The sequence below is a fragment of the Octodon degus genome, unplaced genomic scaffold (genome assembly GCF_000260255.1).
Source record: "Octodon degus isolate 3935 unplaced genomic scaffold, OctDeg1.0 scaffold00049, whole genome shotgun sequence".
Classification (NCBI taxonomy): domain Eukaryota; kingdom Metazoa; phylum Chordata; class Mammalia; order Rodentia; family Octodontidae; genus Octodon; species Octodon degus.
In genome coordinates, this window is record NW_004524625.1 from 4659123 (window position 1) to 4679590 (window position 20468).

General features: G+C 40.7%; 1 protein-coding gene across 2 annotated transcripts in view; it reads right to left on the minus strand.

The window, feature by feature from the left end:
* Nars2 (asparaginyl-tRNA synthetase 2, mitochondrial) overlaps positions 1-20468 on the minus strand; it is a 127195-nt gene that overhangs the window by 88285 nt on the left and 18442 nt on the right. For both annotated transcript variants that reach the window (XM_023716734.1, XM_004632540.2), the window contains exon 5: positions 15266-15346. Coding sequence is in view for 1 of the 2 variants with exons in the window: in XM_004632540.2 (XP_004632597.1) it covers positions 15266-15346 (81 nt within the window). In the remaining variant the exon portion in view is untranslated. The remainder of the gene's footprint in view (positions 1-15265; positions 15347-20468) is intronic.

Sequence of the window (20468 nt, forward strand, 5' to 3'; positions counted from 1 at the left end):
GGTTATAACAGCACCAAAACTCTACACCAAAGGTCAGAAATCAGTGCTATAAGAAATGACAATGACAAGGAGCAAAACGCAATCTCAGGCCTTGATCCCACCCAGAACAAGTGCAGAGGACACTAGCACAGCTGAAATGAATGAATTAACAGTGTCAGAAGTAAAGAAACAACAGCATAAAGGTATAGAAGAACTCAGAGCAGAATCAATTTCTGAAATAAAAAAAAGAAATCTCTGAATTCATAGCATCTGAACTAAAGGATCAAATATAGAAACATATGGAGGAAACCAAATGCCCACCAAGAACAAGTGCAGAGGACACTAGCTCAGCTGAAATGTATGAATTAACAGCATCGGAAGTACAGAAACAACAGCAGAAAGGTATAGAGGAACTCAATAGAATTTCTGAAATAAAAAAAGAAATCTTTGAATTCATAGCATCTGAAGTAAAGAATCAAATGTAGAAACATATGGAGGAAACTCAATGTGAAAAAACTCTGCAGTAAAAGAATTAACTGCTGTTAAGGAAGACACTGACAAAAAAAAAAAAAAAAAAACAAAAAAAAAACAAAAACAAAAAAACCCAGAGGAGATTGGAAAAATGTCGGATTCCTTGATTGGGCAATACAGGAAAGAAATAGATCGCATGAAGCAGAGTCAAAGAGATAGAGAGGAACTGAAAATTTCAATCACAAGCCTGAAAAACCATTTGAGTGAAAGTGAAAACAGACTTTCAGATCTTCAAGACACTGGTGCAGCTAGTGAAAAGGTAAGAAAGGATCTCTTAAAAACAACTAGGACGCAGAGAAAAAATAATCCATCATCTGCAAGACGATGCAAAGATGAGCAATGTGAGACTAATAGGCATCAATGAGAAAGACAGAGTCAATACAAATGATATAAAAGAATATGGCAGAAGTAATAGCAGAAAACTTTCCAAATATGAGGAAACAATTTGACATTCAGGTAACCGAAGCATACAGAACACCAAATAACTTCAACCCAATGAAAAACACACTGAGACATATAATAGTCAAGATCCCAGAAATCCAGCACAAGAATAATATATGAAAGCCGGTAGAGAAAAGAAACAGATGACGTTCAAAGGAAAAACCATCAGAATAATGGCCGACTTCTCTTCACAAACCACTAAAGCAAGAAGAGCATGGAGCACAGTACTTCAAGTCCTCTATGAAAATAAATTCCAGCCCAGACTACTATACCCTGCAAAACTCTCTTTCAAGTTTGATGGAGAAGTGAAATGCTTCCATTACAAAGAACAACTAAAAAATTTCAAGATGTCAAAAGCAACCCTACATAGACTACTAAAAGATGTTCTAGAGAGGGACCAAAATGATCAGAACTCCACGAACGAGAACAGAAGGAACCCACTAAATAGGGCAAACAATTAAACACAGGAGAAAAAGGAGTAAACAGAACTCCACGAACGAGAACAGAAGGAACCCACTAAATAGGGCAAACAATTAAACACAGGAGAATAAGGAGTAAACAACAGCAGGTAAATAACATGTCAATCATAAGTCAATACATCTCAATTATAATCATCAATGTAAATTCTTAATTCACCAATTAAGAGAAATAGAATGGCACAGTGGATTAGGAAACAAAATCCAACAATATGCTGTATGGAAGAAACACACTTAACTCAAAAAAAAAAGTCATAGGCTGAAAATCAAAGGATGGAAAACAATACTACATGCCCCAGCACCTCAGAAAAAAGAAGGGGTAGCAATCCTGTTTTCAGACACTGTCAACTTCAAACCAAGAATGATCAAATGAAACGAAGAAGGCCACTATATACTGGTTAGGGGAAAAATTCAAGAGGAAGAGGTTACAATCATAAATATCTATGCACCAAACACAGGAGCACCCAACTATATAAGACAAATCTTAATGAACATGAAAAAATCTAATATCCAATACCACAATCTTAACAGGAGACCTTAACACTCCCTTATCCCAAAAAGGTAGGTCAAGCAGACAAAAAATTAGCAAAGAAGGAGCAGAACTGAACCAGAGCTTGGAACAAATGGACTTGGTAGACATATACAAAGTGTTCCACCCAACCACAGCTGAAGACACATTCTTTTCAGCTGCACATGGGTCATTTTCTAAAATACACCACATACTAGTCCATAGGTTGTGCTTAAGTGTATGCAAGAAAACAGAAATTATCCCATGCATAGTATATGACCACAGTGCAATGAAACTGGAAATAAATGATAAAAGAAACCATAAAACCCCCCTAAATACATGGAAATTAAACAACACTCTACTCACCAATCAATGGGTCACAGATGAAATTAAACAAGAAATTCAACAATATCCACAACTTAATGAAAATTCAACCACAGCTTGTCAGAATTTATGGGATGTGATGAAATCAGTTCTCAGAGGGAAATTCATAGCTGTGAACTCACACATTAGGAAAACAGAAGGAGAAGAAATAAACACCATAATGCTGCACCTCTGACATCTAGAAAAGGAAGAACAAACCAAACACAGAGCCCAAAGATGGGAAGAAATCATAAAGATTAGAGCAGAAATTAATTCACTTGAGATGAAGAAAATATTTCAAAGACTTAACAAATCAAAAAGCTGGTTCTTTGAAAGACTAAATAAAATTGATAAGCCCCTAGCTAACCTCATTAAAAAGAGGAAAGAAAAAATTCAAATACAAGCAATAAGGAACGAAAAGGATGTAATCACCACAGACCCAGTGAAAATTTAGAACATAATCAATAGCTACTTTGAGAATCTTTACGCTAACAGAATAGACGACACAGACGAAATGGACAGATTCCTGGAAAGATACAAATTACCAAAATTGAATCAAGAAGATATAACAACTCTCAATAACCCAATAACAGCCAATGAAATATGAAATGTAATAAAAAGCCTGCCGACAAAGAAAAGTACAGGTCCTGATAGATTCACAGCTGAATTCTACAAGAAATTTACAGAAGATACAATCCCTACACTCCTCAAAGTCTTCAATGAAATTGAAAAGGAAGCAATTCTCCCAAAATCATTCCTGGAGGCAAGTATTATACTCATACCAAAACCAGGGAAAGACACAACTAAAAAAAGAGAACTACAGGGCAAAGTCCCTCATGAACATAGATGCAAAAATCCTCAATAAAATCCTAGCAAATACAATACAGCAAATCATCAAGAAGATCATACACCATGACCAGGTAGGATTCATCCCAGGGATGCAAGGATGGTTCAACATTTGAAAATCTATAAATGTAATACACTATATCAATAGAGTGAAATCTAAAAACCACATGATCATCTCAATTGATGCTGAAAAGGCTTTTGACAAAGTCCAACACTCATTCATGTTCAAAGTCCTACAGAATATTAGAATAGAAGCCCTCTACTTCAATTTGATAAAAACCATCTATGACAACCCAATAGCTAATATAATTCTAAATGGGGAAAACCAGAAATCTTTTACTCTCAGATCTGGTGCAAGACAAGGATGTCCTCTATCACCACTCCTATTCAATATAGTTTTGGAATCATTAGCTAGAGACATTAGACAATAGGGAGAAATAAAAGGAATAAGAATAGGTAAAGAAGAAGTTAAATTATTTTTATTTGCAGATGACATGATACTTTACTTAGAAGACTCAAAAAACTCCACCAAAAAGCTACTAGAATTGATACATAAATTCAGTAGCATAGCAGGATACAAAGTCAATACCCAAAGGTCAATAGCATTCCTCTACACAGTTAACAAACACACTGAGAGAGAAATTAGAGAAACAATACCTTTCACAATAGCACCACAGAAAATGAAATACCTTGGAATTCATTTAACTAAAGAGTCAAAGATCTTTTCAAGGAAAATTACAGTACTCTAAAAAAAGAGATCCTAGAGGATTTCAGAAAATGGAAAGATATTCCCTGCTCCTGGATAGGAAGAACCAACATCGTGAAGATGGCCATACTCCTAAAATTGCTGTACAAATTTAATGCAATCCTTATCAAATTACTACCAACATACCTCCCAGACCTAGAGAAATTGTTCCTAAAATTTATTTGGAACCATAAAAGACCTAGAATAGCAAAGGCAATCCTGGGCAACAAAGACAAGGCAGGAGGCATTACAATTCCTGACTTGAAATCATACTACAAAGCTACTGTGATAAAATCAGCATGGTATTGGCAACAAAATAGACCTGAAGATCAATGGAATAGATTAGAAGATGCAGATGTCTCTACAAAGACACTCACCCACCTGATTTTCAACAAAGGGGCCAAACACGCTTACTGGAAGCAAGATAGCCTCTTTAACAAATGGTGCTGGAAAAACTGGCTCTCTACATACCAAAACCTAAAACGTGACCCAGGTTTATCACCATGCACTAAGCTACGTCAAAATGGATTAAAGATCTAAACATTAAAACAGAAACACCAAATCTCCTGGAAGAGAAAGTAGGAGGAACTCTTGAAGACATAGGGGTAGGCAAAGAGTTCATGAACAAAAATCAAATTGCATGGGTAACACTTGAAAGAATTAACAGTTGGGGGTCTCTCTCTCTCTCTTTTTTTTTTTTTTTTTTTTTTTTTTTTTTTGAGTGGAACCAGGGAATGAACTCAGGCCCTTGAGCTTGCTGGGAAAGCACTTATTCTACTGAGCCACCTCCCTGGCCTGGGACCAACTCTTATTAAGAAGTTTTTGCATGTCAAAAGTAATTACCAACAAAGTGAAAAGACAACCCACAAATTTCAAAAAAAAACTTAACTAGTAAGTACTCAAAGGTTGCTCTCTAGAATTTATAAAGAACTGAAAAATGTTAGGGCCTCTAAATTTAAAAACCCAATCCAGAAATGGGCTTCTGAGATGACCACACACTTCTCAGAGGATGAAATTAAAGAAGCAAATAAATATATGAAAAAATGCTCCACATCACTAGCCATCTGTGAAATGCAAATTAAAACAACACTGAGATACCATCTCACCCCAGAAAGAAGGGCTATCATAAACAAATCAACCAACAATAAATGTTGGAGAGGTTATGGGGAAAAGGGAATCCTTCTCCACTGCTGGTGGGAATGTAGATTGGTGCAACCACTATGGAAATCAGTGTGGAGACTCCTTAAGAAACTAGGTCTTGAAATCCCATTCAAGCCAGCTATCCCCCTACTGGGAATTTTCCCGGAGGAACTGAAAACATCATATCATAGTGATATATGTGTACCTATGTTTACAGAAGCACAATTTGTGATAGCCAAATCTTGCAAACAACCAAGATGCCCGTCACATGAAGAATGGTTGAAAAGATGTGGTATTATTACACAATGGAGTATTACTCAGCTATAAAGAATGATAAACTCTAAGCCTTCATATTTAAATGGATGCCCCCTGAAGATATACTTATAAGTGAAATAAACCAGACACACACGTGTAAATATCGTATAGTTTCCCTAGTATAAGAATTCAAAAGAAGAAATACAAATAGAAAGGTATAACACAATTAAAAAGAAAGCGAGAACTTGAGGATTGGACAATGAGGAGAGGGCACGGAGAAAAGCTGGGAAACGGGACAGGACAAAGCTAGATTTATATGCACAAGATGGACAAGGCAATGATCCTGAGAGACATCAGCAGGTTTTTTAAACTATCAGTTAATTGGTAGGATTCTCACCCTGACTAACTATACATGCTGATATCTGTGAAGCAAGCAACTGCACTGAAGACAGCAATGTATAATAGAAGGGTCACGCTTGGAATGCCTGTCATTCTGGTCTTCTAAATACGTACTTCTTGTCATGACATACCAATTATTACCATACTGTCTCACAAGTAAAAGGGTTTTTTAAATGGGTAATAAATGAAAAAAAACACAAGAGAAAGAAAAAAAATGTCACAGCAGTGTCCTGCTACAATGCCGATATGGTTAGATTTCTAAATTTCTGTGTAAAAAATATGTAATTATTTATTCATACTCTTTAAATATTTTTCATTTTTAAATTTTTATCTCCATATTCTGTAGGGACTTAATGTTTAACATATGAATACTTGATGGAAAATACCTGTTCCATGTTATGCCTAAGATGTTTGAAATTCAGACAGATAGTGAGCTTAAGCTTAACAGCCTAGGTTGTATGGTAATAACAATAAGCTTCTCTTCTGGAGGGTTAACAACCTAAGTTTGCAGATCAAATATTAAGAGAAATAGAAGGGCTGCAAGGACAGCTAACATTATGACCATAGCCTTGAATGTCACTGAAGACTCAGGACATAGGAGAACCTATACTATTACATCATGTAACTCACTCAGTTGTGGTCACAAATTTTCTGATCAAGGAGATTATGGGGCCACAAAGCAACATGATCAATGATGTAGAGTGTGCCTAAGGAGAGTCACCTAGAGAGAAAACATTCTCTCAGGCTTTCACAGAGAGCAAACTGGTCAAGCAATGGCCGTGACTCATCCATATGGCTGACACTGACAAAGGATCTACAAACTGCAGTACAGGGTTTCAGGTTAAATCCTGAGGGCATCTGACTGACCTTATCAGATACATAAGCTACATTTCTTGTTATATAGGTCTTGCTCTTTCTTGGTCTTAACCATCCAGCAGAAAAGTATGAAAATGAAGTATGAAAAGTAAAGCCATATTAATACGATGAGCTATAAAATGCTCAAGTTAACAACTTCGGACATTGCCAGTCTTATGGAAAACCCACTACTATCATGGACTTTTGGACTATATTTGGATATTTTGCTCAATTCATGCACCTACTGTATTTAAATGACAATGGAATGCCCTTCTCTGACAAAACTAACCAAAAAATGGGATACAAATGATCATCCATTTTGTATCTGTATACTCAAAAGTTAGGATAGATATACAGCTCCATTCTCTTCATTCAATGAATAGAGAGATTTGTTCTAATAGTGTTTGAGACAGGATATCATGTCAACATCTTGTACAATGAATAACCAGTAAGACAACAATAGGCAATGTATTGATTATTGAAAATGTACTAGTAATTGGTTGTGAAACTGTCTCATTGCTATTTCTCAATAAAAATATTAAAAGAAAAAAAGAAAAATCAAGAACAGACTGAGTCAGAGAAAAAAATCCTTTGTTTTTAAATGAGTGATTTTTTTTTCCAAGATTGGCAGTCTTGGGATACAGTCAGTGATGGTTTTCTCTGCCTAGATGTAGGCCCTGTAATCCTTTTGGGTGTTCTCACTATGCCAGAGCTTCCTCCCTCCAATTACCCCAGAATGTGATTACCCTCCAAATCAAGGCATGTCCTTCTTCTCATTGATAGACAGCAACTGTGATCAGCCTTGTGGTTTCTGCTAGATGTAGGCTACATGGCAGGTGTTCAAGTGGACTTTTGAACTTAATCTCAACAATTGTGGGGTCTGATTGCTCCATTCTCTCCCCAGGTGATGTCCTCAACAAGAACAAAGTCAGCTGGTTAGTCCTTACCTCTGCTGCTCTGCGATAGGAAAGCAAAATGTAGAGCCAGCTTGAAGTTGGTGGATAGCTGTGCCCTTGTGTTAGGGCAACACTGCATGTCCTGCACAGGCCAGCTTGTTCACATGTGGTGAGACGAGTGATGAGTCTTCCCCTTGTCCAGAAGTCAAGGAAAGAGCAAACCGACTTTCTACTCCATGTTTCAGTAACTTCGGAAAATGTGTACCTTATGCTTTTTTTTTTTCAACTCTGAGTATTAAACTCAGGGCCTTTGCATTGAGATATATACCTAGCCTTATGTTAAAATTATTTTTATATTGAGACAGGGTCTGAGTCACTAAATTATATAGGCTGGGCTTGAGTCTGCAATCCTCCTGCCTCAGCCTCCTGGAGTGCTGGGATTAAAGGCGCATGCCACAACGCCTGCCTTCTTAGCTAAGTAATATTTGCATAGGATCAAGTCTTTAAATATAGAAGGGTAAACTCATTCCCAGAGGCAAACAACTGAGATTCTATCTTCCTAGGTGTATTCTAGGGTCAGGCATCCTCATATATAGAAAGTGGACTTTTTGAATAGAAATAGACATCTCAACAACAATGAAAATGACTGGTACTTGTGCTAAAAGAGCTGCAAAGCTAAAATTTCTCTGAGAAAATATTAATCAACAAGTATTCAAATGTTCTACGATTGTGTGGGCTAGAACTCTATCCTAAAAGAAACTTATGCAATCCACATGGGGAAACAAAACTGACCTGTGAGAAACCCTTACAAAACAAAATTAAGATGTGCTATCACTACTGAATACAAGCTGCACAAGGGAAGATTAATATCAGCTGAAAAAAGTTTTTTTTTTCAGAAGTTTGACATACGGTTGCTCACATACCACCTAAAGTTTAAAGGATAACACTTAGGAGTGTAAGAGTAAATAAAAACTGGAAACATCAAACAGAACCTAAATATATGTGCCATAAAATCTTAGCCATAAAAATTTACAACCACCAAAGTTCTTGGTACCCAGCAACTTCTCATTACCATTTCTAGAATGCACCACAGTTGGGAAAGGAGAACACCAGTGTGTGCACCAGCCTACTCCCGAACACCACTTCCTTACTCTCTGGATGAGCACTCTGAAGTTCTGCTATGTCGTTCCCTTAATCCTTACAACCAGCAAGCATAGACTACCCACACTTTCCAAGTGAGGTGAATGAGGGCTATGGTGGTAAATATAGCCCACAGGGCCTGGCCGTGCCATCTGCTTCACTTCTGCCTAACAACGCTGGGAGCTCCTTAGAGCTCTTCTTCAGAGACTGGTGAAAGTTCCTGAAAACAATGCAACGCATAAGGCATCTGGCGTGAAGAGTATTTAGCAAGTGAAGAAACATCTATTTAAGAAAATCTATAAAGCTTTCTAAGGGCAAAGGAATCTATAGTGCCGGAATAATGTCACCTGAGACTGATATGACCAAGAACACAGGATTCAGTTTACCCCAACCTCCCAGGTAGAAGGTTCTTGTCCCAGCTCATAGGTTGTGGGTTCCAGGCCATGAGAGGCAAGCTGCCAAGCCCTTGGACTGCTCTTGCCCTTCCTCTGGGCACTCGGCTCCGAAAATCAGCCTGTCGAAGGGAAGTATCTGCTGTTCTTCCCTCTAGATCCAAGATTTTGCCTGGTAGAGAAGAAGGCCATAGAACAGAGGCCCAGCTCTCTCCCGAAAGGCAGTGATCCACTGACCTCATGCACAACTGAGTATGCGCTGAATGGTGCTCTCCGAAAGAGTCATCGTTGTGGTGAAAGGCAACTGGAGACTGTCAGATTCATTGGCGACAAAGGCTAAACTGTAGATCTGTTCGTCTGCTGAAGAGAAACTGGCAAGGTTAGCTGTGAAGAGAGTTCTTCTGAGTACAGAACAAATGCCACACACTGACCTTGGGAACTATCCGCATAAAGAAATGTGACCTTCAGTGGATCAGTTTGTGATGCAATTTATGCCCCATGATTTCACTGGAAATAAGATAGCAGCCATTTTGCCAATGGTCTTGGGGAGAGAAAGCCTTGTCCAAACCAAGGCTTGGGCTTTCTGGTTGACTGTGGCACATGCAAGACAGTATCCCGAGGGTCCCATTTCAGGAGAGGAGGAGGCGGGTATAGATTTGTATGTAGGTTATGTAAGAGAACTCTTACAACCCATCAATAACAAAAAGACAAACTAATAATTAAAATCAGGTAAAGGACATAAAGAGACACCTCTCTAAGAACATACACAAATGGTCAGTAAGCACATGAACAAATACCAACACCCTCGGTCATTGGGGAAAGGCACATCAAAACCACAACCGCGATACCATTTTATACCTGTTAAGATGACTACAACCTAAGAAATAAAGCATAGCAAGTGCAGGACAGGACACAAAGGAACTGGATCCCTTGCATGCTGCTGGTAGGAGGGTGACACAGTGCAGCCTCTTGGAAAACAAGGTGGCAGTTTTTCATGATGCTGCACACAGAACTGCCATGATTCAGTAGTTCCACGCAAAATAAATGAAATAATATGTCCCCACCTTTTCCTCAGTGTTCTCTGTAGCATTATTCATAGCAGCTAAAATGTAAGGACAGCAAAATGCCTACCAAGTGGTAGAAGGATAAACAAAATGCAACACATGCGCGCAAGAAGCTACTGGTAGCAAGTACAGAAGAATAAAACACAGCTGCACATCACACCAAAGAACTTCAGAAACCAAGCAAAAGGTGTCAGACCCGAAGGCGAGGCCAAGTCTTACGATCCTATTACACGAAGCAAATCTACAGGACATAACTGTAGGTCAGAGCTCAGGGAGGGGTTGGGAAAGGGTTGCTCATAAGCACAGTGTTTATTCTGAAGAGGATGAAAAGGCCTTGAACTAGAATGCGGTGACTGGCTGCACTACCCTCTAAATGTGCTAAAAACTATGACACTGTACACTTTCAAGTGAGTGAATTTTATAGTATATGAACTATGTCTTCATTGTTTCCTAAAAATCCCACTCCACTTCTTTATTCTAAGGCTAGCCAGCTTTACTCTTTTATAATTCATCAATGTACACCACCTTCTAGTCTGCACACTCAGCCTAATGAAAACTTCTTGCTTAGTTCAGTTCTCCAGTTCTTCCCATTTCCTGGCATTCTCTCCCTGAGGCACAGTCAAGTTACACGTCCATCCCGAACACTCTTCTGACCAGCTCAATCCTCACTGACAATGTTTTGCTGTATATTCCATAGTGCTTACAACTAGTAGCAGTGTAATTTGAAGTGTATATACAGTTTCACCACCTTCCTCAGAAATTTTGAATCTGTACAGCCTCTAATTCTTGTCTTAATCTCTCTTGTCTTTTCAGAGACAAACTACAGGAATGTCTGGACTTACCATGGGGCTACATCCTGATGGGCTCCAACTTAGGACACTGCGTGGCCACGTGGTGCAGTGCAGGAGTATGGGTATTTATCCTCAGGACCAGATGGCTAACTGGGAGCTGCCGCAGCCCAGCATCATGACAGGAAATATACAAAGTCCAGAAAAAAGCTCAAAATTCAAAATTTCAAGTACAATTTCTGGGCTAGGGTATAGCCGAGCAGGAAATATTTGCTTAGCATGCACTAGGCACCGGGTTTAATCTCCACCACTACAGAACCAAAAATACAGTTTCTACTGAATGCTTAGCTCTTTGGTAGCATCATTAAAGCAAAAATAATGTAAGCTGAACTATCCCAAGTCGGGGACCAACCACAGTTGCTTCAAAACTATAAAGATCAATATAATCTGGGAACTCGGAGCATTACGACAAAGCAGAAAAACAATACTGTAGGATAAGCAATATGAAGGGTGCATAAAAGCGTACTCTTTCAACCCACCAACCCCACAGGCCAGAACCTCAACTACATCTCTACACTTCCATGAAGTTGAGCAGAGCATCTTGAACACAGATGGTACCAAATGTCTGCTGAATGGCAAATGAAGGTGTTGCACACAACTTTTACATAGGCATTCAGCAGGCTCCAAGCCTTCACAAATACCCAGAGTCCTAAAGAAGGAAATGGAATGAAGGAAAGAAAATGAAAATGACAGGACATATATTCACTTCTAAGAACATCAGAAGCGCACATTCCTGCTGCACCTCTTCACAGCCTTAGGGGCCCCAAACCTGAGTGGACACCAGGCATCCTTACCTTTAAATGCTACTAACACTTCAATGCTGTTGTAGAAAAAACTGCTACGAAGAGAAGCAAAAATTTAAATATAAAACTTCAATTCTTCCTAAAAGTGACCAACCAGACTCACATCCCTTTGCCTCTATTAGCAGCTAAGAGGAAATTACCAGTGAATTTTGGCATGAGAGTGGGAAGGCACTGCAGCCTCACACGCGGCGCATGTCTGTAATCCTAGCACCCTGGGAGGCTAAGGCAGGATGATCACAAGTTTGAGCCAAGCCTGGGCAACTTAGTAAGACTGTCTCAAACTTTAAAAAAGAGGGACTGGGAATCCAGTGAGATGGCCCTGGAATCAATCATCAGTACTCAGAAAGGCAGGGGAGGGAGGGGACTGCTGCCAAGGGATCAAAGGTTGGTAAAGGCAAAGGATAAGTCTTACTATAGTAGTTGAACTTCTGAAAGCAACAAAGACAGCAGGCCACAGATGGCCTAAAAGTCTCGGATTACCGAAATCTGATCTACACCCTGCCTCCAGGGACCCAGGGTCAGTGCACACAAGGGTACATCTCTGGAAGCACTGCAGGGGCCAAGCCCAACTCCTCTACATAAAACTCCTCTCTAGTCCTGCAGGAACCACATAGCACTTCTCATCAACTTAGCTTTGGGAACGTGAGTTGTCCTATTTCGAGTCATACATACTGGTGAAAAGCTTGGGGTTTGGAGGTCAGAACACACAACACTCACTCTGCTCTGCGGCGGAGATTTCCCTGGTAGCATATCAGTTATTCTACATTTATCATTATTAAAACTTGTTGGAGGGGGCTGGTGAGATGGCTCAGTGGTCTAAAGCACCTACTTAGAACAAGCTTAGCAAAGCACAGGGACCGCGGTTCAAGTCCCCAGCACCACATGCCAGCCAGCCCTGGTGGGCTGAGCTGCCCCCCCCCACACACAAATAAATAAATAAAATTTAAAAAAAAAACGTGTTGGAGAATTTTTTTAACTTATTTACTTTGGGTGCCTCTACTGTTACCCTTTTATGTAAAGACTCACTTAAATTGCACTTTTGCTTCTTGGCCTTTATTTGGTAACATGCAGTGGTTTAGATTAGAGCTGTATTTAAGGGATTCTTCATTTCATTATTCAGAACACCAAGACGCAAAGAGAAAACAAATACCTAGAGGGGGACTTTTTTGGACTTTTTTTTTAGACTATTTTAGTATTTTGCTGTTTGTTATTTCTTTAAAAACACACAGACGCTAATATCCGTACTTTAAAATTTTCAAAATGTATTTTTATTCTGCCTTATTACAGAAGGCTAATTAACACCAAGAGTCCATGTCATATAAGAAAAAAAAAAAGAGGGCTGGCCACGTAGCTCAGCGGATTAAAGCGCCTACTTAGGTAGATGCAGGGACTGGGTTGATCTCTGGCACCATAAGTGTGCCGGCCCCACCCCTGGGGGTGCTGAGAGGTGACTGAGACTGGGCATGGTGGCACGCGCAAGTAATCCCAGTGCTTGGGCGACTGAAATCAGGAGGATCATTACGAGTCCGGTTTGTGTAGCAAGATCCTGTAGACCCTGTACTAAATACATAAAAAAATTAAAAAATACATGAAAAAATGAAGCACTTATCGTTCTTAAGAACGACTTTAATATGTCAGGACTTTTCCCAACACTGAATGGACTGAAGCACAGCCAAGAGCCAGGCCGCACTGCAGCACTGAAGCACAGGCACAGCCACACGCAAGCCTTGTCCGCTGGCAGACATAAAGACCCAGAGTCCTTCCGTCAGAGATTAAGACAACAGGTAAATAAAGACAAGACAAAAGTATGACTCAGCTATATAGTTCTGTCTATCCATTAGTCTATTGGTCAATGATCCGGAACAGTCCTAAAACTGGTAAATAAAAGGTTTTCAACTACTCACAAGTTAAGAAAAATTGGGATTTTTGCTTGTTTGTTCACTACTATTTGTTTACTTAATTTTATGTATTTGGTATAGGGTGTCACTACACAGCTAGGACTCGCAGTGATACTCTTGTTTTCAGCCTCCCCAGCACTGGGATTACAGTTGTGCACCACCACGCTGGGTCTTGATGGCCGGATCAGCATGCCCACGGGTGGGGCTGGCACAGCATGTGGAAAACCAGGGATGGAACCCTGTCCCTGCACTTGCCTAAGCAGGTGCTTAGACCAATGAGCTATTTCCATGGCCCTATTTATCATTTTTTAATCTGTAAGACAGAGAGGTAGACAGGGATAGGTGATCACTATTAGTCTGAGCTATGTGGCAAGAGCCTATACCTAAGACATAATTTAAAAAAAGAAAATAGAAGCAAACCAACAAGCAAAAATCCCACCAATTTTTCTTAACTTGCAGGTAGTTAAAAACCTTTCATTTACCAGTTTTAGAACTGTTTCAAATCACTGACCAATAGCAGACTAAGGAAAAGACAGAATTAACACTGAGGCACATATATACTAGGCCTCAAAAATGACTACTAAAACAGGAACTAAACAAAGTGCCTTCATGGGATGCATGAACATAAGTAATTTCTTATGAAAATGCATTTGCCAAAAAATCTGAAAGTATATGTATTTTTTTAGTTTTTATTTTTCAAAACATAACACATTCAAAAATATTAACTGAGCTGAATTTGCAAAAGAAGTATCTTGGAAATGGAGTATAAACTTAAAAATTCACTCCTTTAGTCAAGGGCAAGTATACGGCTGGCAGGGCAGGAAATAAGAGCACTTGGAAGGTTTTTTAAGGATTACTACTGCTTATTTCAGGAGCTAGCCATAGTCTTTAAAAAAATAAAACTACGTAAAATGTCTTAATGTTTAAAGTTAAACATGACTTTAGCATATGACTGGTACACGCGATCTCAAGCTGCCTGGCTACAGGGCTTTCTTATCAGCGCTGCTCACGGTGCACTGTACTTACGTCCTGGCGCAGGACCCATCGCAACTCACTGGCTCATTTCTTTCCCTCTTCCTTCATCTCTTGGCTCCCTTCCCCTTTGAGAGACATCTGCCCCCCAACCTCCTATTGCCTATCTTCTATTTTACTCTATATCTTTGGGTTTCTCCTATCAAAGAAACTACACTATTTATGGTTGTGTATCTCTTTTATTTCACTTAACATTTGACCTCAAAATGCATCTATGTTCCTATGATTGACTCGAGTTTTCTTTCTTTATGGCAGAGCTCCACTGTGTAAATACATTTTATTTATCCACTTGTGTTTATGGACACAGGCTGCTTCCAAGATTCAGGCATTCCGAGCTGCTGTAACCACGGGTGTGCACAGATCACTGGGAGACGCTGTCTCTTCAAACAGAATTTCTAGTTGAGGTTGTCCTGGTCTATGTTCCCAACAATGGAGAGGGCTCTTTTCCCCACAGGAGCCCCTTCAGCACTTCTCATTCTTTCCTTAACGATGTCCATTCTTTCTGGGGTGAGGTGGAGGCTCAGTGCTGTTTTGATCTACATTTCTCTAATTAGCTAGATCTTCTGTCCAAACAACTTTTATTAAATTAAAAGCACATCTCAGGAGAAGAATGTCCAACCACAATGCGTCTCCAAGGCGAGAAACACCACTTACCTCAACCTGGAAAAGCTCCCCGGCACCCTCACAGTCGTTGGATGTGATCACGGGGGTGTGCACGTGCACAAAGCCTCTGTGCTGGAGGGAAAAGGAAAACCACCTTTCAGTGTCTTTGCACACGAAATGATTTTAAGAGCACACACTCTGTTGCACTATTACAATGGCCCAAGAATGGTCATGGCAAGCCCTTCCTGGGCTCCAAAACATAAGACTGGAGGAAGAGCAGCTGAGTGGCTGCTGTGCACAGAAGCACCGAGAGCCTTAAACTGGGACAGACTTGGACGTGATCTCTTCATGTCAAAGACGAGGACACTAAGTCCCAGAGAGTCAGAGAATTGCCAAAAGTCAAGCAACTACTAGAGTGGCACTGGATGGCACATGCCTGTAACTCCACACGCTCAAAGCTGAGGCGGGCGGACCACAAATCCGAGGCTAGCCTGGGCAATTCAGCAGCTTAGTGAGATCTTGTATCAACAGAAAAAAATAAAAAAAGGGCTGGGCTACAGCTCAGCATGGATGCCCCGAGTTCAAACCCTGGTACTACAAACAAACAACCAACCCATCAGCTAACACTCAAGCCCAGGCTGGAGCCTAGGCCCCAGCTTCTCCCTCTAACTGCTTTCCTACACTAGTGATGATTTCACAAACACGCTCACCGAGGCTGCTGATGCACAGGATGCTGCCCGGATGGGTCAGGGAATGCAAAGGGATCCATGAAGTGCGGTCACCTTAGAATGAAGCCTCAGCTGTCCAAACCACCAGAAAGCAGACGAAGTAAGACTAATATAGAGGGACTGAAGAAAGAGCACAAGAAGCAGGCTGACCTCCGGGGGCTCCGTCACACAGGCGACAGCACAGCGCGATGGGTGAGGGGTGCTTCTGCCCCAGAACACTCCAAGCAGCGCCAAGCCCATCCATCACCAGGCGCCCAGGCGCCCAGCCGCGGCCCTTGCTATCAGACGTCTCAGACCACTTACATTAGTGAACCACAAAGCTGCCGTTAGGGCTGAAATGACCCGTGGACTTCAAGGTTACATTCCTTTCATGTTGACTATGGATCTAAGCAAAAGGTTACCTGAGGCACAGATGCAGCAGGGTGGAAATAAAGGCAGCTGAAACTGCATTTACATATGGAGGCAGAATAGTGTGTTTAATGTGAAATTTGGGCCTTGGAACCAATACAATAAATTCATAATTTGTGTCTCTACTAAATTCTGCCTATCACAGGTGGAATGTAAAACATCTCCAGGCATTATCAAGGTCCTTGCAAATATGACCCCTTCTAAATTTAAGAATTCTGGCTACAATCTATTTAGTCAACAACTTGCCTTGTGCTAGAGACAGGTTAAATGTGCAAGCTATCAATTTGCGCCTCAGAGCCCGGGCCTATAGGTGCTGTGCAGAGAACATTATAGGGAACAGAAGAAACACAATCAATAGCACTGCTGCATAAAATTTTTATCTCTTAGGAGCCAAGAATTATGGACATGAATAATTTATTCCACAGAACACAGGCAACTGTGAGCATGAGCACAGCAAACAAAGAAAGGAAGTGAAAAATGCAAAGGAAATAAGTGTGGGAAGGGGAAGCCGAGAGAGGAGAAAACTGAAAGGCTAACGTAGCCCGGCGAGGCCTGAGTACAGGGGACAGAAACAACGCCGTACATACTGCACGAGGTAGGTGCTATACTGCATTTTAAAAATTCACACAAGAAGCGGGAATTACCTGTAATATTTAACTAATGCTAAGCCTTTTCAAAGGAGTCACCAGGATTTTAAGCTTTGATGCTGCTGGCAAGGCTTATCAAAGTTTGTAATGTTACCAAAAGCTATAAAGGAAAGTGTACAAAGGAAGAACAATGAAAGGGCACAAACAAAATGTTCAAAAAAGAGAAAGCGGGAGGGGAAACAGAAAGTACAAAAGAGAGCAAGCAGCCAGGAGAGGTGGATGCCGTCAGTAGCTGCCTGCATGGGTGGCCAGCTGCCAGATTCTTAGAGTAGACCCCAGCACAGGGCTTCCTACAGGGAGATATGAGGCCAGTGGAGGGGCCTGAATTGGAGTAAACACTTCACCCAATTTGCCAGATTTTTCTGCAACTTCCAAAGAGCTAAGTATTTTGATACACATTCTAGAACCAAGTATTGTATGAGGCTCCAAATATCCAAAAATTAAAAAAAATTATATAGTGAAGCCCATATACAACATTCAGAAGACTAATGGACTATACTTTTCTTTCACATGTAACTGAAATAACTACCGCTATGTAATGTGCATGAACAAAAAAGAAATGAGAGGAGCTGTCAGACACAGGTGCGTGACTGGGAGAAGGTGCCGAGAAGAAATAAAACACTAAAATCCTAAAACGTACCCAAGGCAGCCACAGACAGCAAAGGCATGGCAGTGTGGGCTGGAGGCCTATGTGCTCCCCACAGCAGCTCTTGGGGCGCTGAGCAAAACAGCCTGAGACAGCGACACGAGACAGGCCTGTGCTCCACTGCCTTGCCTGAAGGAGACAGCCACGTGCAGAATCCACATGCCAGGAGAAACCAGGCCTCCAAAGACAAATCTGGCTCTCCTAAATGACTCACTTTTGAGGATTCTAGACAGTGAAGCTTCAGTATACAGAAGGCATCCACTGTATGAGCAAACCCAAGTATACACAAAATTTTTTGATATTCAAACCAAAGAATAATTCTAGATCTTTAAAGTATTTGAAGTTAAAGTACTCAAGTTTTGATTTATCTCACATTCTGAGTTTTTACTGATGAATTTCAAATTTATAAAAATTTTACATTTGTTTTAATATTGGGGATTGGCCCCAGCGTCTCTGCTCTGAGCTATATCCCCAAATCATTTATTCAATTCTGAGATAGGGTCTCACGAAAGCTGCCCAGGATGGACTGACTCACTTGTATCCCCTGGCCTCAGCTCCCCAGGATGCTGGGATCACATCATGAGACCTAACGGGGAGCCCTCAGGAACAACACAGGGAAACAGTACCAAATAGTAAACAACACAGATATGATTTATTAAAACAATTCAACCTTACATACAACTGGAAAACAGAATGGGGCACTGGGCTTACAGTTCTCAGGGCTTTACAATTAAAAAGTAAACTTATGTTATTTGAAAAGTGTCAGCTGGGCATGGTGGTGCATACACGCTTGTCATCCCAGCACTCAGGAGGCAGAGGCAAGAGGACTGTAGTGAGTTTGAGACCAGCCTAGGCTACACAGGGAGCTCATGGACAGCCTGAACTGCATGGCGAGCCCCTGTCTTAAAAAAAAGACAAATTTGTTTTAAAAAGTGTCACTCTTTATAATGCTCTATTACCAATGATGCTAAATTCTTATTTTAAAGCACTTAAAAGTTTTTAAGTTCATTTGACTTATTTCAGATTTTCCTAACTTACTCTCTTAAATTATTGGCATTTCTAGAAAGCAGGTAAAGTCTATTCATCAATAGTACCACCTAGTGGCCAAAAATCTGTAAAACTTTCAGAATAAAGAGGGCTACATTATCAGCTGTTGAAGTCTTGGGGGAAAAGATTTTTTTTTTTTTTTTACATCTGAATGGACTTTGTGTGCTTCAGGCCCTCCTGAAGAGGCCTATGGAAATTCACTGTTAAGTTTATGACACGCTATGTAAACACACTTTCAAACTACACTGGGATGACATCATGTAATGTGATTTATCTTCCTTTGTTTAATCAAAAGTACATGCCTGGAAGTCATAATGTTCTTTGGTAATTTCACCAAAAATTAATTCTGATGCAGTATCTCAAAGCCTAGGAGCTCTCCTGGTGAGCTACAGCAGTACTGGGAAAGCAAGAATCTGGGTGCTCCCAAGGGAAGGCCACATGGCCTCTGCAAATGAGCTGAGTGGGAAAGCCCTCCTGGCCTCTGGTGTCCTTGCACCGACAGGAGAGGAGGATGCCTGCAGCTCGGCCACTTGCCGAACACATTCTACTGTGGCTTTCCCAGGAGGAGGAGGGAAAGGCTGAAGAGCAGAGACAAAAGGCCTTCAGTCAGCAGGACAACCGTAACTCTTCAAACCCAGTGCTTCACATCCATCAGTGCGCATCTCTATCAAAATGGAGAAAGAGGTACTGGATTTACCCTCCTCCCCAATACAACCACAAAACCAAAACAACAAACAAAAGGTAAACCACATGAAGCAATGATTATCAAGGCAGCGGATATGAGGCAATGAAAGGCAGCGACTTGTGACCCAGGAGAAGTGAGCACGGTCACCTTGCCTCCTCAGGCCCCAGAATAAGTAAGGTGGAGCCCTGTAGCCTCTGAGATGAGGAGAGCGCGCTGATTCCTTGGGGAGACCAAGGCAGCTATAACGCACAAAGTATCAGACAGAACGGGAGAGAGAACTCTATTGCTCTGCAGAGCAGTACTGTCAGGTAGAGAACTGCTCAGCACACATATGGAGGAAACCACCCAGGACTAGAAGAAGAATGATCTAAAAAGCTAGGTTGCCAGATGCGGCGGTCCACGGCTACAATCCCAGCTACGCAGAAGGCAGGATGATCCCAAGTACAGGACATCCTGGATAACTTAGCAAGACTCTGCCTTAAAATTTTAAAAAATGGCTGGGGTGTAGCTCAGTGACAGACACCCTGCACCTGGGTTTTGATCCTCAGTGCAATTAAAAAGCAAAAAACACAAAAACCAAAAGATCAGAGAAAACGGGAGTCCAGTGTTTACATGCCAGGTGTATGTCCCTGCAAGTTAGACTGGAAAAACTCATGACAATGTATTAAACACTGCAGAAGACACAGCAATACAAATATAATCTAAAAGAGAGAAAATCAACGTTTTTTAAAAAGTATGTTAATGGGCTGTGGGACACCAGTGACTTAAGACACCATGTGGATGACTTCAGCTCCCAAAGGAGGTAGCAGAAAAAAATATTTGAAAAATCACTTAAACGTTTTCATGAAAATTATAAACTCATAGATTTTTGAAATCCAGCAAATCCTAAAAAAGAAAACTGCACCAAGGCACATACAATCCAACTGGTAAAAACCCAGTGAAAGAGGAAGTCCTAACACCAGCCAAAGAGAAGAGGCATTTGTACAGAGGAAGAAGATGACATTAGACTTCTTGCTGGAAAAGGACTCTACCGTGGTGAATTAAAAGCATCATTCAAGAATGAGGTAAAAAAAAAAAAAAAAAAAAAAAAAAA